Raw genomic sequence first — 22,016 nt, 5'->3', positions numbered from 1 at the left:
GGGGGCAACATCTCCTAGTATCTAGATTAATAGCTGCCTGTTCTAATCTCAATGATTCCAAAGTCTTATCTCTAACACTAGAAATATCCGGAGGAAAGGGCTGAGGCAGATTGTACCCTAGCCTTAGAAACTCATCCACCATTAACTTATCCCAAGACGATTTACGGAGATCTAATTGGGTCTACTTTAAAAGCTCAGGTAAAGACTCATGAACTAATAAACCTACTTTTGCTATCATTATCCGTACCATCTATTTTCCACAATGTTTGCCACATTTGATGAAAAGCATTTAATACATTTTAGTTCAAATATTTTACCTAAAACAAGTATTTAATGTGAATTCCTATGGTAATCATTCCCCTTAATTACTCAATAAAGCATGTACTCGTTTATAATTGGCCTGATTTGTGACTCAGGGTATTGTGGGATGACTCAGGCTGAGAAGAAACGTGCAAGGCCTTAAAGACTTTTCCCCAAGCTTTGAAAGTACAAGAAACACCACCATCCATCTTGCACAGCTGCTTGTCAAGTTGAAGTGTGACTTGACCTACATTCCACATAATTAGAGGGGCCCTGGGCATTTCCTGCCAAACACTTTCACTGCATGGAACACCTCATCCAAAATGCCACAAGTAGCTTGTGGTGCAACGTGAAGGACTCGTGTCCGAGAGAAAGAGGCGTCCCATTGTACTTACACAAGGCCTTCAGCATGTCAGATGCTGTTCTCCCTCTTGCAGCCTCTCTTGCAAGGACAGAGACTGTTATGGGGTGCTATCAATTACCTCCTTTTAAGCAATCCACTCCACTGACAAATAAAACGGGTGAACAAGCCCTGTTTAAAGAAGTCCACCTGTTGTTTTAATAGCAGTTTCCTATATCATGTACCTTTTCAGCTACCTCCTTTCATCTGCTGATCCTGGGTGTAGTCACTGAACTGAAAGATATACTCTTGGCATTTATTGTTCGCACAGAATGCAAGTCAGTCCATGCAAAGAACCATCAAAACTATTTTATTTCCAGTGTTTTAAGCAGGTATGCACACAGGCTTGATACAGATTTGGATTCATTAAAGTCTGCATGCAGAATTATATTCTCAATAAAAGAAACCAGTTTCATCCAGGATTCACTATCTACACGCCTATGTTACAACATTTATATCAAATCTGGTATCTGAGGAAAAGATACACATAGAATATGTACATTTAAGTTACTTATTTTACAGAAAGATTAAAAATTCAAGTCACATAAAACTCAAAAACTGTATTAAAATTGGAATATAAAACTCAGAAATCCAACTGGAATGCCTAAGGAATGGAAGCTCTGTACCCACCTGTGTTAAAATTTGTAAAATGTAATGAATCGTCTTAACAGTAAAATGCATCCATTTGCTTATATTAATATTCTCTAATTTAATAAGTATTATGGCACCCTAACAAACCAAATGAATGTGTTTTTTTTTGTTTTGTTTTTTTGTTTTTGGAATGAGGCACTTGTTAGTGACTAAACTCAAAAGAATATTTTTTTCTGCATACTAATGCCAATTGTCAGTCATAAAAACCATGTACACGTAACATAGCATGTTGCATTAGATGCTTTGTTCAACAAGTGTATGCAGCAATCAAATATACTTTTATTTAAAATAAATTTATTTATATATATTTATATATTTATTTATATATATATATTTTAAACTCTGCCCTCCCACCCACTATTCTGGCTGTCTGAATGCTCTGCAAAGGCTTCCTCCACAGCGCAAACCACTGAATACGCCTCCGCCAATAGTTGCAAAGTAGCACTGTGCAGAAAACATACAGAACTACTGAGGAAGGATTACAAGAGAAACGGCTTCTGAATTGCTGCAGGGGACTTTTACCTCTCCTATTTAAAGATACTGATAGAATCGTGACCTAACCACCTGGGTCCCAGATAATTTATGTGGATGGGCATCAACGGTCTGGCTGAAGCTGCTCTTGTTCATGTTCTGGTAGCTTTCTCCATTGATGTGGTCTAATGGCTGGAGTGGTCCCAACACTGGCGTTCTAGGAATCAAAGTCAAGCTACTACTAGAAGAAGAACTGCCTTCCTTTGCCCACATCTCTGCAGACAGAGACAGCTCTGTCTTCGATGAATCCTCTAATCTGCTACTGCTTTCCCATTTGGGCTCTCCAGTTTCCCCCATATTAAGATCAGTTGTGCTAGTGCGTAGACGCTCCCGTGCAAGCCAGTCTGAAATTGAGAGGTCCTGTGCTGGACATCTGGGCTTCAATCGATTCACTGCTGAGACATCTTTCTCCTTGCTTGGATTTTTCTCTTGAGCTTTCCTTACATTCAGAACACTTAGTTCAGCAAAATCTCTCTGGCCTCCTAAAGTGTGCCTTCGCCTGATGTTCTTTCTCTTAGAGGCCTCTGCAGCGTTGGTTTTCTGGTTGCCAACTCCAAACATATCATCTGCAGACAACTTGAGGCGCAGCTTCAACCTGTCTGTAATCTTGAGCCTCCATGTAGGCTCCTGTTTTTCAGGCTCCGGTCTAGCTGATGCAGCTAAGCTACTGGTTGACTTTCCCTTCTTCATGATGTCAAACATTTTGGTCACTGCTGGTGGCTCCTTCTCACACTTGGTATCTCCTGAGCCTTCACTATCTGTCTTGTGCCTGGCTGACTTTTTCCGAGACAGTGTATCACATTCAATGAGTTTGTGTGAACTGAACAGCCTGCGGCTCTCCAACTTTGGCGTCAAACTTCCCTCTGTACAACTTACTTCACTTCCTTCAGAGTTCCTCCGGCCACCCTTTGCCACATCTTGCATTTTCCCCCTGAACAGCCTCTCCACAGCAGAGCTTGCAGCAAAAACAGGGAAATCGCTCTCGCTGTCTGTTTCCATCGGGCGGCCTTCACTGATCAATTCACTTCTTTCGTCATCAGCCTCCTCACCTTTACTCTCTGTCACTGACTGCAGCTCAGTACTTAGCATGGTGGAATCTAAGCCAGTTAGATATGTAGTAGATGAAGTTGTGGAGTAATCTGATGTGATGGAGCTGACATCAGGTGCTAAAAACTCGCTGCATCTACTTGCAGGGTGGGCCAATTTCTTACAGGAGAGTCTCTGCAGAGAAGCCTGTGAAGAACTGCTAAGCATGGTGCCAGAGTCAGAGATTGTTTCTTCCATCTGGGAAGAGACTTGAAAGACAGGTGGTTTAGTGCAATCTTTTTGCGCGCTCAGCCGGAAGCTGAGGTTTGGCGATCTGATGTATTTTTGGAGATATGGTGTTGAGGGATCCTCAGAAGGCACAGGATCTTTTCTCGGCAACACAGTTTCATCCTTGGTTGCTGAAGATAGTTTCTGAATATAGCTCTCTTTTTCTTTTGGAACCAGAGCTCTTGGTTTTCTTGGTGCCACCTCCTTCTCCCGTTCCTCTTTAGGTGTGTCCTCTTTTGCAGAACTGCCAGAAGAGTGATCCGCAGGCTCCTTCTTGAAAAACACATTATCTAACTCATCTTCAGAGCTGCTAGGCTGTGGTTTCTCTTTTGTTTTTTTCCGCTTGCGACTGGCTGCTGCAAAGATGGAGGACTTAAGCAGTTCCCTGCTGTATTGATCCTTTCCAGATCCCCAAGAACCCTGCATGAGTTGAATAAAAAAACACACATGCAAACATTATTCATCATCATGGGCGGAAATCAGAAAATTAAGAAGTATTTTGTTGTGCACGATAGTTTAAACATGTATTCTGACAAAACATTTGTTGGACAATATGCCATAAACAATTGCAAAAAATGAAACGACAACAGCAGCAGCAACAGGAGCAACAGCAACAGCAGCAGCAGCAGCAGCAGCAGCAGGAGAAACAGCAGGAGCAGCAACAGTAACAACAGCAGCAACAGTAGCAGCAGGAACAACAACAGCAAAGGTGGCGGCAGCAACCACCCTCCACCCTCACCTTCTGGCCCAATGCCAGATAAGACTGGGTTAGATCTAGGCACAGTTCTACTCACACTCATCGAAATCAATGGGACTTTAAGCATGGCAAGTCCCTTGAATTCCAGTGAATCAACTCTAAGCACGACTAAGTCGATTCCTTAATAACAGCACACCATCAATTAACTGTTCTGAATTGGTTCCCCTAATGCTTCTGGAATAAACTGCCATGGTGAACATGTATTAGTCTGGTAAAAAGCACACAGTCCTTCTCAGTGTGTAAAGGGCTTTCCATGGCGCGCTCCACAGGCATGTATGATTTGAAAAAGCCCAGTGACACTGCACATAAAGGCTTCTTTGAGATGAATTGTGACCCCTTTCCCCCAAAATGTGGCAAAGAAATGCACAAGTGATCATCAAAAGGTATTTTAAAAATCAAGCAAGCTCTACATTAAATGCCACAGAAATGACACAGCACACAATTTCTAATGCATGACAATGTTTTCCAAATATACTTGGTGGGACTGTACCCATTCCTCACAGATTCTTCCTGCGAGGATTATTAAGCTATTCTTCCTAAACCTGCAATGCTTTCAGTGGCTTTTGCAATGCACAGAGCATGTACATATTTGACCTTTAGAAACTCACATGCTGAAATATCAGGAATGTACATATCTGCCCACTATCCCCTACTTAAGTGCAAGCAAGGCACCATGTAGACTCACTGGAATTCAATGAAGTGGACTTCATCCCCAAATTAGTGTGTTTTTTTTAAACCTGCAACTATAAATGACCATATTAAAGTAAAAGGCACATTTCCCACTCTGAAAAATTAATCAGCAGATATACAGGATTAACAGCATTTGAAATGCACGAACGACTTGCTCCAATTCCAAAGCCCCACAGAAGAGCACCAACACAGGAGCTGTCCGCTGACTTTTAAGTCACATTCAGCCTTGTGCTGCTGTCACAGGGGATATGCCCCAAATGCACACCTGGGCTCCAGTCTAAGGTGCATGAATGGAAGATCACTACCAGCAAGACTAACGTAAAGCTGCATGCTAAGACAACCAACCAACGACAGTGCAGACAAACGCGGAGAGGAGCAGGTGCAGGTGCATGCATGGCTGGCAGTGTGCATTCCACATGAAGTATAAAGGTTTACCTTAGATTTTGCAGAGTCACTAGTAGCTGAATCTGCAAAAACAAATACAAAAAAACCGTAACACTTTAGTCAACTCTGCCAATTTTGCCTTTTCTCTGGACAATGCTGAACACATGGACAAAGACAAGCACGGAACAAAATGTGAGAGCAAACAAGTAACAAAAAATTAAATCATCAGAACAAAGTGGAGAGTAAGAGCTCACAAAGATGCAAGCTGCACCACAGAAAGCCACCGCCATGAAAGGATGCCGTGAGTTGTAGGCAGAATCAGCTCAATGACAGAAATGGCAAAGGAGCCCTGTTCTTCTAAATAAAACAGAACAGAAATACTAATATTTATTCAATGTTCTAAGTACACAGCCCTGCAAAACCGCAGCTGAGAGACCTTTTCAGGATTGTACTCTGTACACTCCTGCAAATGAAATGCACAATTTTATTTTTTTTTAATTGTTTAGAGCCGTCGGCTACCTTCTAAAACAATTTTCAGAGTTACTTTGCAAATCATATTTGCACTGGGGTTAACATTTGAATGCCCCAGTTGCACTCAGATGCTCCTCTGAGCTGCACATTTGTGAATTTTTCGTTTGTCACTAGCTAGATTTCCACAGCTATCAGTTTTGAACTTATCTCAAAAACAAGCGCTATTATGAAATGAAAAATGGACACCATAATTGTACTGTCTGGCAAAAAAACAAACAACGGAGGTTATACAGTAATAAAGGGGGTACGGAGGGGCTAGCACAATGACCAAAATACATGTTACTTTGCCATTCTCCAACTCTCCAGGGGTTCCCCCCCAACCTCGGAATTAAGAAGCTGAGCCCCATGCCATGCCCCTTTTGACACATGGCTAATGACTAGAAAAACCGGTGGACCATACCATGCTATTTCTCCTCAGGGTCTGCTTCAGAAATAACAAGAAACAGCAGAAACACTTTAAAAAAGTAGCATTGATCTGTTCGAATACTCTTTAAAAGAAAAATTTACAGTACAGATCAACTCATTCTTTTGTGCATTTACAAGAAACGGGGGTTTCTGCAGACAAGGCAGCTACAATGTGGGCAACAGTCCTCCTTCTTCCTACAGTTCCAGTTGTCCATCAGTGACATCACAGAGTCCATCAGTGACATCACCGTGTGATAGACTCCTCCCATTTCTCCTGTTTCAACATCAGGATAGAGGAACTGTTTCAATAAAATGCTGAAAAATATCTTCTATGAACTAAAACACAAACTAGAGACAAAGGGATAACATTTGTGAAAAACATGCTTGGTAAATGAAACGGTATGTGGTGACAGTGTGGGGGAGAGTCACCGAGAGAGCTTACAACAGTAGTATTTAGCCAAATAATAAAGTGACAGTCATTAAATGGAAGCAACATGTTTAGTAATTTATAGACATACACTATCGCAGTGCGCTTGGGAAGAATAATAGTTAGTTGATTTGCCTTCCTAAGGATGAAAACTGGCATTATCAGAGCATAGAAGTTAAAGCTTTCTGCCATCCCATCAATGACTTACATACCAGCAGGTACATTGTCCGCCTCATGGTAGGAATTACTTGGATAACCATGGTCAATGGCACAACAGGGCAACATGCGTAGCTATTTTCATCATGTAAGAACTACACTACAGTTCACCAAGAAAGCATTCTCACCTACATCATGCAACATGCCCAACCACTGTCATCTTTCAAACAAAACATCCAAGATCATGTAGATAAGAGGGGTAAAATCAAGTTATTAGCAAAGAAAGGAAACAGAAGATTATAACAACTCATTAGAAGAGAATTTTCTAGCCTACAGACTAACACCGTTCAGGCAAGAGTTACCTGATACGTCTCCTGGGGATACTCCCGTTCTTCCAATGTTGGTGAGTAAATGATCTATGTTTGGCACTGGCTGAGATTCTACTGTGTTTTCCTCCTGAACTGCTGTCTACAGTTAATAAACAAAGATCTCTTCATCATCGTGTCACAGTTAGTGGCTTCATCCCCATTCAACAGCATTTTGCCCACCCAAAAAAGTAGGATAAAATGGAGAAAATTATAATTTAGTGGAGAAGCACTCAGCTGTATCTTATTCACTACTGCTACATTACTACATGGTCTAAAGAACTAGAAAATGTTTGGAGCTTTAGCCAAACGTGTTTTAGAAAACCTTTAGACAAATTGATGGTATGCCTTAACTTAAAAGGGGAAGTAGAATCCAAATAGTTAAGGATCAGTACTTACAAGGGGCTCTTCAGCATCATCTTCTGCGAAAAACCAGTCATGCTACAATTTAAAATAAAAGAGGTGAAAAACTCCACAGAAGTTAGACCATAAATATGTGGACATAGCAGAAATCAAAAGAAACAAGGAGTGAGTGGCTCAAATAAGAAGAATCAGAATCAAAACCAGCCTAGCTAAAGCAACAGGTCTGCCTGCATAACCGGTCTGAAAGAGTGAAATGGATTCACTTACTTTTTGGATAAGTGTTTCTACAATTTTGTATTGATCTGGCATATGGGTAACCATATGTGTCATGTTATCTTCAGATGTTCTCACAAGAGTTGGACCAAATACTATTGCCAGGTTTCTTGGCTCCATCTGACAAGCAAAGAAAATAAATCTGATAGTTTCATTTGCAGCAGGAATAGTCTTACCTTTATATACTGTAAAAAAGCAAGAGTCTCTGACTGAGGGGCTGATTTTGCTAGGGAACTCCAGCTGTTCACACTGTAGAGCAGGTATGGGATACATGTGGCCCTCCAAATGTTATTTTATCAGCCCTGGCTATAATAGCCAACAGTGAGGGATAACAGGAGTTGCAGTCCAACAACAAATGGAGAGTCATGTGTTCCCATGTCGCAGGCTAAAACATAAAAGCAACAGCACAGCAAACTACAGAACAAACTCTCCCAATGCTAACCAGTAAGTGAAACTGAGAGCCCAGCCACTGTTCCCTTTGTCTGTCATTGTCTACTGTAACTGGTAACAAGTTCTTCATGGCCTCAGATAATGGTCTGGAGATATTAGTAATTGAATGTGGACCCTTCTACATTAATCCCATGGCAAGTTTTGAAGCTTTAACCCAGTGCTACTCTGGTAATTTTTCCTAGGCACTGTACTAGGCAGCAACCACACCCTTAGCTGCTGCACTGTAGCTGCTCTCGTGCAATCCAGAATGTGCCTTTTCCTGCAACGGGTCTTACACGTTGTATCCCTCCATGCAGGACACAGGCTTGCTAGCCACCACAAGATGCAGCAGCTGCGCTAGCTAAGGTCTTTGAGCACTGATGCCACATACCCCACCGACTTATCCTCTAGGACCAGCACCCCTACTTAGCTGGGATGCTGTAGGGAGAGGCTGTTTCAATGTCCACCAAGTTTGCTCTCCTGCAGAAGTTGTGGACCTGCATACATAGCTCAAGAGAAATAAAACAAAACTACTCTTGAATCTCCCTCTTCTCCCTCAACACAGCAGGCAGAAGTAGCTCACTAAGAGGCAGGAAGGACACTGTTTCATAATGAGTTATAGGGGGTTGTTTTATAGCCCTCTTACAGTTCACCTGCTTTTCACAGATGCATTGAATTAGTGAGTTTTCTCCACATTCACAATGCTAACCTAATCAAAGAACCCCCCAACTAGAGAAAACAAATGAAAGGAAGAAAATAAATAAATGGCTAAGGCCCACTGCACCATAATTGAGGTACCTTGTTTTTTTCTGAGTTTTCTGCTACAGTCTTCAGATGTGCAGAGAGAAATTTGAGTGTTTCATAATGATGCTCTGGTAAATCATGGATCTGAAACATGATTTTAGCATAGTTTAGAAATTAGCGTAAGAATAAAATTTTGCATTAGACCATGCATATCGAAAATCAGCATACCAGCCTTTTCAATGTTTTTAGCCGCTCCACAGGATCTTCTTTTCTATTGGCATCTATAAAATCTGCATATTTGTCTAACAAGAAAGAAAAGAATTTTATTGGGAGAGCTCATGTAGCACCTATCAGATTCTGAAGAGGGAAAAATATACTGTTGCAAAGGAGTTTCTACATGTCACATGGCAAGCACCCCCAGCCTTTTTGGCACTGTGGATACATTTGGGGTTTGAAAAACTGCAGCGGACACCACCACCAAATAGCGCCCATGGATGACGTAGCCAGTCACAACAGGACTGCCATGGGGGCCTGGTGAGTCAAAAGAGGCATGTGGAAGGTGAAAAATAGTAAGGCCCGAGGATGAGATGGGGGGAGCAACAGCAAGCCAAAGGGACAGAGGAGAGAGAAATAATGAGGTAAAGGCTGCGCGTAGAGCGAAACAGTGTGTTAATGAGGCTAAGTGGGAAAAATGCATGACTAGAAAATGGGAGGGACAGATTCAGGAAGATGAAAGAGAACACAGTGCCTTAACATTTTTCAAGTTTTTTGTTACAAATAAAGTTTGAAGGGGGAAGAAAGCAAGGAGCTTTACGTATGCCACTGAAGATCCTTGCTGGGGACCCCAACATATAGAGATGAGCACAAGCAATGACATGAACAGAGACAGGAATTGCATATACAGAGTGCTTCCATTCATTATGAAACAAACCAACCAACTCAGCCTGAATGAGCCTTTGAATCCTGCCTAGCAGAAATTTGGTAGAAATGTATGGCTATCCAGAAATAAATGCTATATGATTAAAATAAGATGGGATGAATTTTTAACAGAACATTTTATTAACCATGCAAACCTAGGAAGTAGTCTTATATTGAATTAGACTACTGATCCATCTAGCCTAGTTTGCCAACACTGACTAGAAGCATAATTCGCTATCTTTTCAGGGAGGTGTCTTTTCTGTCCTCCCTGGAGATGCTGGGGTTGAAACCTGGGACTCTCTATATTCAAAGCAGTCTAATCTGATTTATTTGAAGCTTACACCAATCAATAAATGTGTGTCTTGAAAGAGCTGCCCCTGCCAACCTTTTTAAGCTGTTGTGGTGCTGGCATAAAGAAATTACAGGTGGTGAAGCCTTTGCTGGAACAGTAGGAAGTAAAGAGAAAAGCTTCACCAGCTCAGTTTCAGTGTTGGGCCACTGTCAAAGTCACAGGAGCAGGAGCAGGGCCACTGAAAAAGCGGTAACCCCAGGAACAGCCAGAGCTCCTGGCTCAGCAACCTGTAACCAATGCATGACCAGGCCTACAAGCACCTGGCCCAGCAACCCCGATGCAGTCCTCCAGCCAGATCTGTCTCAGTGCTAAATACTGGCTGGCAGCAACTCAGTTCTCAGGCAGAGAACACTCACATACATCACCTATGCCCTGCCCTGGTCCTTTCGGCTGGAGTTGCCAGGGATTTCACCTGGGACCTTGGGTATACAAAGCATGTGCTCCATCACTCAGGTATGGTCCCTTACCCTGAACTAAGCAAGAGCAGCTTGCTGAGCTCATGCAATGCTGAGATGAATGAATGGGAATAGTGCTTACTGAGTGAACCCAAGCAGTGAAATCAAATGTGGTTTAAGGACAGAAGGCAACAGTTCACTTAATTAGAATATGCATCCAGAGTAGCATCTTTCTTTGAACTCTATGCTGGCTGGTACCAGTTTGGAGAATCGCAGAATTGGGTAAGGCCATCAAGTCTAACCCTCTACTCATTGCAAATATCAATTAGTTCAAACAGTGTAACTGACAGAAGTGCTGGGTGCAAAGCAGGTATTATTCAAAAGCCATCAGACCAAGTATTCTAAATTTAACACACCACAGGAAACCTATCGTGACTTGGCTGGCATGTAACAGTAGCAATTCCTAGGTTGTCTGAGTGCACAGCTTGGTGCTTCGCTTGCATCAACCCAGAAATTGCAGCTACTGTGCAACTGGTTCTAAATAAAAATGCCCTTTTCCAAATTTAGAGCAAAAACTTACCATTTGTAAAGAGAGGTTCTGGAAGCTTTCTGAAGAAGGATTTCAGTAAACTGCTTATGACATTCAAGTCTCGCCATTTCTAAGAAGTGAAAAGAGAAACTTCTTGTTATCCTGCATTTAACGAAATGCAACTTTAGAACTAGAAATACTGAGGTCACCACTCACGTCGTCATGAACATCGATGTCACTCATGCCTTTGTTGAGTTCTTCCTGCATGCTTGAGATGGCAGCATTATTCCCAGGAACTCTATAAATACCTGTATACTCAAGACCTCTTTCTTCAACTAATTTGCAGCATATATCAACTATTAGTGGAATATACTGAAAAATCCAAGAGAAAGAAAGAGAGAGTTTGCTGTTTGTACCTCACAGAGAAGCATTTTCAAATCAAACTGTAAATGCATGATTTTGTCTTACTCTTAATTTTTACTAATACCTTATTGCTCTGAGCTGGGGGACAGTCATCTAGTCTGACCCCAAAGGTCCCAACTGCAGATGGCTTCTTCTCAAAGGTTTTTCTCATGATACTAGGAATGTTTTTTCGCCACGTACCTTTGTCTTTTGGTGGGCTTGTCTCATCTTTTTCTTAAGGGAAGGAAAGCAAAAAGGAAAACAGAATTTTTAAAACAAGCCATTAAGAAAGCTACCTGAGTATGACTGAATTAGTGCCTAGACAAATCCACAAAGTAAGAGTGAAGAGTGAATGGTCAGTGGGAAATATCCGTTTGACATTCATTCATTCATTCATTCATTCAGTCATTCAATTTGTATTAAAGCTGCCCGTTAGCATTGTGCTGAGTTAAGATCTGTGTAGAAAGCCTAGACCACAGTTTTTCTAACTACAGACCACACTTTCACCGTAATCTCAGCAAAAGCAGGTTGCTTACCTGTAACTGATGTTCTTTGAGTGACCATCTGTGCAGTCACACATATGAGTACTGCGCCTGCGCAGTGCCTTTGGCCGGAAGATTGATAGCTAACGGTTTTTGGCGGGAAGCTCCGCTCCCCCTCCCCCTGTGGCCTATAAAGAGCGGAGCATCCGCCATTTTGTTCAGTCTTTGACAGACCGGACGTTCGCTCTCTAAAGAATAAATTGTAACTAAGTAAAGGAAAAAAGTTTCATCGATATCAACAGCAAGAAGAAAAAATATTGTGTAGGTACCGAGGACAAGAATAGCACGGTACCGAAACAATACCACCCAATGACACCAAGTGGGGCCGGTGGATGGGTTGTGTGACTGCACAGATGGCCGCTTGAAGAACATCAGTTACAGGTAAGCAACCTGCTTTTCTTTGTCGTGGCCTCCGTGCATCACACATAAGGGTAGATTAGCAAGCTTACCCTGACTGGAGGAGGGAGGTGTCATCAACGAAGAATAGTTGAAAGAATGGCTCTGCCAAAGGAGCAGTCCTGTCTAGCACGGACATCCAGTCTATAATGCCTAGCGAATGTACATGGAGTGACCCAGGTGGCAGCTCTGCAGACATCGTCAATCGGAACTCCCGACGCAAAAGCTGAGGAAGCAGCTACAGCTCTAGTAGAATGACCCCTTGGAATTGTAGGTAAGTCTATCTTAGCCAACTGATAGGAGAGAATAATAGTGTGGACTATCCACTTGGAAAGTCTCTGGGGGTAACTGAAAACCTTGATTTTGCTCAGAGTACTTAACAAAGAGCTTATTGGAATGTCGAATAGACTCAGTCCTTGACCTATAGAAGGCTAGGCAACGCCGCATGTCGATGGATCTCTCAACTGGATTCGAAGGAGATGGAAAAAAGGCAGGTAAGATAATCTCCTGGTTCATGTGAAAGGAGGTAGCCACTTTTGGAAGAAAGGACGGATCCATTTTTAGAACTACTTTCTCCCTATGGAAGTTCAAATATGGAGGGTCTGCCCTGAGGGCACAGAGCTCACTAGCTCTCCGGGCTGACATAACTGCTACAAAGAATGCAGTTTTCCAAGAAACAAGGCATAAATCAATTCTTGCCATGGGTTCAAAAGGAGGTCTGGTTAGCGCTTGTAGCACCACTGAAAGACTCCAAATAGGCATAAGCGGTCTGACTGTCGGATGGAGGTTACGGAGTCCTTTAAGAAATCTCTTTATCAGTGGTTGAGAAAAAAAGGAGGAACCTTGAACTGTACCACAGTAATAGGAAAGTGCTGCCATGTACACTCTTATGGAGGATGGCTTAAGTCCGGAACGGTGGAGTTCTAAGAGGAACTGGAGAATATGATCTATGGATGCAGAGTGTGGCGGAAACGAGCGAGATTCAGCGAAGACAGAGAATCGACGCCACTCAGCCGCTATGATTTTCGAGTGGATGGTCTTAGCGCAGAATTGAGAATGCATTGGATGTCCGGGTGAAAAACTGGCAGATCCGACGGAACGTTCGTCGGATCTGAAGACGTAGGGAAGGTAGGTGGATTCGAAGCATGGAACAGCATGCCAGATCCGGGGACAGAATCCGTAGAAAATGCAGATGACATCGGTACCGAGTCAACGCTGACTACTATCGAATTCGCCAGGCTGTCAATTTCAGTGATGTTAGATCCGGGTGGCAAACTGTGCCTTCCCGCTGGGTTATGAGATAAGGAATGGATGGAAGTTGAAGGTATTCCTCTCGAGAAATGTGAAGAAGTGTCAAAAACCATGGTTGGCGGGGCCACCATGGAGTTATCAGCAGTCCTGTGGCCCCGTTGTGGATTATCTTCGATATTACTCTCATAATGAGGGGAATCGAGGGGAAAGCGTAAAAGATCATATTGTTCCAAGGGATCATAAAGGCATCCCTGGATGACCCATCCGATTCCCACTCTCGAGCAAAAAGTCTTGCATACCCTGTTTTGCCGGGTGGCGAATAAGTCTATGCCTGGGAGACCCCATTGCTGGAACAGCCGGTCGCATGTCTGGCGATCCAGTTGTCATTCGTGAGATGTGGACATGTGTCTGCTTAAGAGATCGGCTTCCACATTGTCCGTACCGGCTAGGTGTACTGCTATCAAGGTAATGTCTCTCGGGATGCAACACTCCCAGATCTGCATCAATAGCCGGGCTAACATTGGTGACTTTGTCCCTCCTTGTTTGTTCAGGTAAAAGACTGTAGCGATCTGAACGACTCAATGGCGAAGAACATCCTTGAATGATTGTAGAGCTTTGGATACTGCTAGAAGTTCCAGGAAATTGATATGATTCCTGGACTCCTGTCGATTCCAAACACCTTGAGTGTGTAGGCCAGAGCACAGTGCTCCCCATCCAAGCAGAGATGCATTGGTACCGAGAGTGACTGTAGGGCACCAAGGTCGGAACGGGACTCCAATGTTTAAGTTGTCTGATACTGTCCACCATAGCAGGGATTGTAGAATGGAAGACGGGAGTCGAATCAACTTCGTTGGCAAATCCATTTGCGGCCAGAACATCTTGTTGAAGAACAGCTGAAGGGGGCGAAGCCAAAGCTTGGCATGTGGAACGACGGTAATGGATGCTGCCATGTGCCCCAAGAGCCTTTGAACAGATCGGGCAGGAACAGTTCCATCTTGTCGAATTCGATGGATGGGTCGAGTAAGAGTGCGTTGTCTGTCTTGAGGGAGAAATGCCTTCGCCACTGTTGAATCCAGACGGGCTCCGATGAAGTTGATCATCTGCACAGGAACAAGAGAGGATTTCTCGTGGTTAATGCAAAGTCCAAGATCCTGCAATAAGGAGCAGGCCATGTTTACAGAGGAACAAAGTCCTTCTCTGGTCTGGGAAACCAACAACCAGTCATCGAGGTAGGGGTATATTTGAACCCCGCATAGTCAGAGGTACGTGCAGACAGGGGCCATACACTTCGTGAAGACCCTCGGGGCGGTGACCAGTCCAAATGGGAGCACCGTGAATTCGTAGATTTCAGAAGCAACAGGAAAACGGAGGAAACGCCTATGACACGGATGGATCGAAATATGAAAATAGGCATCCCTCAAGTCCAATAAGGCGAACCAGTCCTCTCTCCTCAGCAATGGCAGGATATTTTGAAGTGTGGTCAGCCGAAACTTCTTTGGTGTTATAAATTTATTAAGAGCTCTTAGGTCCAATATTGGCCGAAGACCTCCATCCCGTTTCAGGACTGTAAAGCATCTAGAATAGAATCTGTGGAGTCCTGATAGAGATAAGCGACGAATGGCTCCTTTAGAAAGGAGCTGATGAACCTCGTCTAACAACACCGGCGCGCATGGAGTAAATTGGATGGGACTCGATGATGGAACAATGTCGAATTCCATTTGATATCCGTGTTGAATGATGGATAACACCCACCGATCAGACGTAATGGACTCCCAAATGGGGAGTCGGCCTTTCAGCCGGTCCCCAAATGAGAGGGGGAAGGGTGGGGTTGGGAAGAGAGGAAAGGTTCGCCCGCCCCATCAGCAATGGCATTTGTCCCCGTCAAAGCGGCAGCGGCCTTGCTGGAATCGTTGGGGCGGTTGCTGTCTGCGGCGTTGTTGGCGGTGCTGTGCCTGTTGTCGGGGTGGATATTGTTGCCGATAGTGTGGACGGGTCCACGACCACTTACGTCGAGGCTGAGGTTGCAACTCCATATGCCGGGCCATCATCCTTGACTCGTGAATTTTCTTCAACTTGTGGTCAGTCTTTGCGTTGAAGAGGCCGGACCCGTCAAAGGGCATCTCCTCGATCCTCCTCTTCATCTCCTCCGGAAAGTTACAATTACGCAACCAAGCGTGCCTCTGGAGGGAGATGGCACCGACGAGAGCCCTCGAGTCCATGACCACATGATGTCTGGCTGTGGATAGCTGTTGCACCGCGACCTGCATGGCCTCTTTTACGAACACCCATGCCAGGTCGCCTTGGTTATCTGGGAGAGCGGCAATGATGTTGTCCAGGCGCTACATTATAAAGTATTGATAGTGTACCAATGTCGCCTCATAGTTCAATATTTGCAAGCCAAGTCCAGAGGCCGCATAGACTCAGCGCACAAGGGTGTTGATCTTCCTCCCCTCCTTGTCGCGGGGCACGGTGTGACCCCATGCCTCCCGGCCCTGAGAAGACTCCACCACCACCGAGTTCGGTTTGGGGTGACGAAGGAAGTATGGAATGTCCCCCTCCTGAACCCGGTACATGGCTTCATTTCTTCTTGAAGTCTGTTGGGGGTGAGCCGGGAGGTCCCATGGCTGAGTCATCGCTTGTTGCAGAGTTGTGATGAGTGGCAAAGCGATGGAGGTCGATTGTTCGCCCCGTACCACATCATAGAAGCGATCGGTGCTGGGACCAGGCTGTTGGTTGGCCTCGATTTCCAGCAACCTCACCAGCCTGGACATCAACTCAGCGAAAGAGATGTGCGGCTCTTCTGGTGATGCGGGGTCTTGCGAGGTGTCTGTAGCATCAGGCAAAGTCGAATCGACCTTGGACTCATCTGAGTCCACCCAATAGGGAGCTGGGACGCTGGAGGAGGAATCTCCTGGTGACGCCGATCTACCGCTTTCCCTAGACGGTGCCCGCGGGGCGTCTCTCAGGGCTTTAGAATGGAAATGATCTCGAGGAGCTGGTGGAGAAGATCGATCTCTAGCAGCCGGGTAGTAGCCAACAGATTGGTAGTCACCCCATCGTGGAGCGGAAGAACACCTGGAGTGGTACCAGTCGTCGGATTGGATGTCGGAAGACCAACTTCTACAACTTCTCGGAGGAGACATTCCAGTCTCGGTATCGAGCCAAACAGGAGGCATAGGCATTGGGGACCGAGCCCTCAGTGGAGAATCTTGTATTTCGCCATCGGAAATCAAACAGCGAGGTGGATCCTGGTGAAGTTCAGATCCCGTACGGCGTGGAGAGCCCGGAGGAGTAACCCTCATCACCACCTGAATGGTCAGACCCGAGGGTGTCAGTACCACGACTGCAGTCGGGACCAAGGAAGTCGCCGAACCCGAGTGTTGATGTTTAGAGTGCTCAGGTTTCTTCGGTTTCTTAACCAGCTTTTCAGCCTTATCTCTTTTGGCCTTCTTATGCACAGACGGCTTTTCAGGGCTGCTGTGTTTCCTCTTTTCCCACTGTTGCTTTGGCGGGGAAACAGGCTGATCGCCCATGGTGGGAGCACCTTTGTCCGAAGGGCGTGAGGGCGAAGCAATAGAGAAAGAGGCCGGACGTTGTGGCGGGTCAGCTGAAGTCGGACGGTGGTCAGGTGCAGCTGAAGTTGTAGCAGGCTTAGTCACCAGCTGGTCCGATTGAAGGAGAGCCTGGTCACACAGGAGTTTACACAGGCGGTTCTCCCTATTCTTCCTCGCCTGCTTAGAGAAGGCCAGGCAATGGCCGCATTTGTCTGTCCTGTGGCCTTCCCCTAAACAAAGGAGGCACAGGTCATGCAGGTTTGCAGCTGGCATCTTGGAGCCACACTCTCCGCACTTGTGGAACGCCGCTCGTTGCGCCGTCGCAGAAAATAGGAAAAAAAGAAGATAGTATAGAGGAAGCAGATAATATTTTTATTTTTGTTTTTTTTTTATAGGAACAAGAAGAAAAACGAAGAGACTAACTGGAACACTAAAGAGCAATATGAACAAGGGAATACTAACTTGGAAGAGAGAAAGAGAACTCGACAAAGCGAAGGGAAAACGAGTAACGATCTAAGCAAGAGCGAAGCAGCATGAGGTACAACGAACAGTGGTCGCAAAGACTAGAAAATGGCGGACACTCCGCTCCATATATACTGTTAGGGGGGAGGGGAGCGGAATTTTCCCGCCAAACCGTTAGCTATCAATCTTCCGGCCAAAGGCACTGTGCAGGCGCCGTACCCGTATGTGTGATGCACAGAGGCCACGATGAAGAACCATTACCCATCCATCAAATTATTCCTAAACCAAGAATTTGTTGTTTTCATACCACAGTCCACAGAAACAATTATACAGAAAACCTATAGCTCATCACATCCCTCCATAGATCCAGCAACTACCAGAAACATTCTTACTGAGCTTATGCCAATATTTTCTCATTCTTCTACTAATGTCTTTTAAACCAATTTCCTAGCCTTCAAAACTAATTAATTTGAAACAACCTTCTGATTGTGATACATCACAAAATTCATTTAGAAGCAGTCATGCCCTGCCCAAAACATACACACAAGGCTTGCAGAAACATCTTCCATGACTTCCTCAACTAGTTGAATACCCTACACTGACAAAGGCAGTTACTTAAGAAACTCAAGTAGTCTTTGTGATTCCAAACACATTTTCACATGAAAAGTCTGGAGCACCCTAAATTACCCATGCTTTCTTGGACTTGAGCAGAGGTGGGCAACTTATGATATGCCAGACGTTTTGACCTGCATTTCTCCTCTGCCCTAATCAGCACATCCAATGATGACAAATCATGAGAGTCACAGGCCGAAACATATGGAGGGCTGCTGGTTGACAGTCCCTGGACTACAGCAAACTTACCGTCAGTATGTGCCTATCTCAGTCCATCTGAGAACTCTCTGACGTAAAAGCACATATATTAGACCTTCTAAAGATTTTGGAATCATCTGGGGTCAATGGATATAACTCACTGTTCATTAGCCATATTTCTATGACCTGAATACAGAATTTCATACAAGCATGGACTGCTGAATTCATCTAAATGTCAATAAAAATATATATTCACCAAAACAGCATCAACCCATGCTGGTTAATCAGCTCACCAGTTTTTAAAACTAACATGCTGATTTGACAGAATGGAAAAAGTCTTCAACAGGAATTAATTTCCTGCTTGGAAAATTAATGCAATACTCCCAGTGTTAGACCACATCAAGGCATTCTGCATTTGAGCATGCACACATTAATTTTATGCCAGTGAGGAAAGGTAGTGATGAACTGCAAAGTCCACAGTGGCAACAAAACCGCTCCTGCTAAAAAAGGCTATGACAAGAGTGACAGCAAAGATACAGATTCCAACAACCGGTTTCCTGTCCCCATGCCATGGCCGAGTTTCCTTATTCCCTTTGTCACACAACAAGGATCACCGATAGTTTATGAACACCACATTTCCTCGCTACTCCACAGCAAAAACGAAAACCAAAACCCAAAGTAATAACAACATAACAAGAAAAGTAAATAAAAAGAAATGACATCAACTGACCCTACAAAATCAAACCAACCAACCAACCAAGAACATGAGATGATTCTCCCTATACTGTGGCCACATTCGCATGTGACAACAGCCTAGAATTGGTTGTCTTTGAATTGTGGGTTGTGCAAACTCTGCACTATGGCTGAATTATGGTATGTTAACCCTGAACATTCTTAGAAGAGAAGCCATAGTTTGTTGTTAGATTGTGAATGCGCAATTGTTCATAGTTAACAATTCATAGTTTACTGTAGTGCAGGTTTGCATGAAACAACCCAAAATTCAACAACAATCTGTATTACCCTTGGTTGTCATTATGTATCACCTGATCATACCCTGGGTTGTTGTTTTAGGTGCAAACCAGGCCATTATCTCTCTTCTTCCAGTCTCGTTTTGCAGAATACTCCATTCCATTGCCCCACTACCTGTTTCAGGACTTCTTTCCCCCTCAACAGCTTTAGTTGCTGTTCCAAGGGCACTGAACACACTCAGTTCCCCACTGGGCTGTTTTTGGGATCCCTTATCTGTTTAAGGTTTTTCCCTTTTTTTTTCCATCTACAATCCTTGGACCTATTCTAAGTCTGTTATTACCTTCTTCTTGGGATGTGGGTGATGCAGTTTTGGCTATATAAACACGAGCAACCAAAGACTTGAATCATTATCAGTGTGCAGATGTTTACCAAAAAAACAAAATACAAAAGGAAGTACACTGTACTGCAGAAGACAGAAAAATATGATTCAGTTTGTGAAACTAAAGCATGACTGAAATTTCTGAAATCTGTATGTTCATGCAGGGTGAAAATAAAGCTTAGAATATACTTCTGAGGACATGGTCTGTCTTACTGTTGTATCAGCAAGCTGTTCTGTGGAACTTTTCGGCTGAAGAATGGGGTAAAAATGCTTTAAACAGCAGCAAAGAGCATGCATGGGTCATTGTTCCATGCATCATGCCTGAAGCTTCCCTATTATTAGAGAATAAGAGGGGCTTCTTTATTACTGACTACGATCAAAGAAACTCCAACATTCAGAAAATGCTATAATTGTGACCCTAAGCCTTTTCAGCCCTTTTTCCTCAGTATCAATGGGATGGGACTGGAACTAGGGTTGAAACAATGCCCCATGGAATCCATCCCTCCAGCATTCACATACTTCTTCTTGTGCTCAGCCTTTGGATGGCAAGCCAATCCAAGAGGAAGTCTGCAAATGCTTGTGGAATGGAGACAATTAACAACCTTCTTCAGTACCACGAGCAGCACAAACAAAGGCTTGCTGCATGGGATACAGCAGGGGGCACCACTTGCAAGCATTCACACAGGACCTGATTCTTGGTAAGTGCCATGCAAACACTGGGTGTGCTTGCCAGTAACACAGACTCACAGCCATGGTAAAATGGACTGCAATCCAAGGAGCCAAGCCCAGGAAACCTGACAGATTCCCACCCCCAAAACAGATTCCTCACACACCTGTAGCTGAAACTAGTAATAACTAAGTTATGCACACCACAGATACCTTTAGCAAGGAATTTCCTGTCAGATTCCTCCTTGGGAGAATGGGGGCTCTGGGTTCTTTGCTCAGTTCTATTGCCAAGTAACGTATGTCTTATGCTTAGGCTCTGACGAGATGTTTTCGGGGATGGCTCTGTTTTCCCACTCGAAGCACTGGAAATAAAAATATACAGACGCACATCTATATTATTCACAGGCAGGGAAGTGCTGCCTCAGAGCAACTGGAGTATATGACAGAGCTGCTGCCACTTACTTCATCATGGTGCAGTATTCTTTAATTCTCCGGCTAATTAGGTCCCTGCTTGTGACTCCTGTATTCTGTAAAATGAATTGAGAACTACTTTTAACTCTTGCTTTGAAAAGCTCCATAAATGACAGTTTATCTAGACACATTCAAAAGACAACAGCCTGTGCAGCAGAATATGAAGTGCAGTTACTGATATTAGGGTTTTAACGTAGCTAATGTGTTAAAAGATGGTGAGTGTCTGCATGCTCATGTGTGCATGACAGAATTCTCTGCATAGGTTATATATTGTAAAGTCCCATTAATTTCACAAAGTCTTAAGCACACACTGCCACACATTCGATTGCAAACATGGTTTGAAAACATTTCAAGGAAATCAGCTAAATGCTGAGAACCGAGAGCAGTATACCTCAACTGCCCTAGTCCTGAATTAAATTTCGTGTCAATGAAATGTGTGATTAATGGCTGCTTAAAAATCACACACTACTGTGCACTGACCTGCCTATTGATTTAGGCAAGTACTCTGTGAAAAGAACAGTACCATGGTCTTACAACAAATCCTCCTCAGGATCAAGTGTCATAGTTCAAGAGATGGAGTTAAGTTAATGAAATACTGTGACCAGTAACTCCGTAAAAGTATCCAATTACTGATACCCACACCTATCCACTACTTTAATCAGGGATGCAGGAATTTAAAAAAATAATAATCCTAAACTCTTTTCCACATTAAAATGTATAGGTTGCAAAAATCAAACACAAGACTCTCAAGTTTTACCAAGTATTTACGTTGGAAAAGTGCATGCTACTCCCTTTTATAGGAGTAGAGAGATTCGTCATCTACCAAAACTCAGATATCCTGTCAAACTGTGGTTTTTCACAGGGCTAATCAGAATTTTTGACAGAGGCATACCTTTATTATATCCCACCTATTCCCAGAGAGTACAACTCTAGGCAGCTCGCAGCATTAAAATTCACTCAATTAAACATTCAAAAACACAAAAATTTAAAAACAATTAAATCTACTACATATTAAAATTAAATCACTACCTAGTTCAAAAGCACTACAAAAATATAAATAGTAAAATTTATTTATTATTACTATCCTGTCAAAACTCCATGCTCCCATAAAAGGGGTGACTCATATATTTCTACTTTTACAATCATGTAGAGTCTCAGGAAAGTTGTAGGAAAGATACAGCACACCAAGAAAAGTCAAGT

The 22,016-nt window shown here is 43.6% G+C and overlaps 1 protein-coding gene across 2 annotated transcripts in view; it reads right to left on the bottom strand.

The window, feature by feature from the left end:
* Window positions 1-994: 994 nt before the first annotated feature.
* The window catches only part of ARHGAP21 (Rho GTPase activating protein 21), a 129,079-nt gene continuing 108,057 nt past the window's right edge, over window positions 995-22,016 (bottom strand). For both annotated transcript variants that reach the window (XM_044425208.1, XM_044425210.1), the window contains 12 exons: window positions 20,808-20,872; window positions 20,559-20,707; window positions 11,402-11,550; window positions 11,131-11,286; window positions 10,966-11,044; window positions 8,949-9,022; window positions 8,775-8,864; window positions 7,542-7,667; window positions 7,311-7,352; window positions 6,909-7,014; window positions 5,079-5,110; window positions 995-3,616 (listed from right to left, as the gene is read on the bottom strand). In XM_044425208.1, the coding sequence (XP_044281143.1) occupies window positions 1,883-3,616; window positions 5,079-5,110; window positions 6,909-7,014; window positions 7,311-7,352; window positions 7,542-7,667; window positions 8,775-8,864; window positions 8,949-9,022; window positions 10,966-11,044; window positions 11,131-11,286; window positions 11,402-11,550; window positions 20,559-20,707; window positions 20,808-20,872 (2,802 nt within the window). In that variant the 3' untranslated portion in view covers window positions 995-1,882. The remainder of the gene's footprint in view (window positions 3,617-5,078; window positions 5,111-6,908; window positions 7,015-7,310; window positions 7,353-7,541; window positions 7,668-8,774; window positions 8,865-8,948; window positions 9,023-10,965; window positions 11,045-11,130; window positions 11,287-11,401; window positions 11,551-20,558; window positions 20,708-20,807; window positions 20,873-22,016) is intronic.

This window comes from Varanus komodoensis, unplaced genomic scaffold (genome assembly GCF_004798865.1).
Source record: "Varanus komodoensis strain SLA01 unplaced genomic scaffold, ASM479886v1 scaffold15, whole genome shotgun sequence".
NCBI lineage: Eukaryota > Metazoa > Chordata > Lepidosauria > Squamata > Varanidae > Varanus > Varanus komodoensis.
This window is presented reverse-complemented; position numbering and strand designations above follow the sequence as displayed.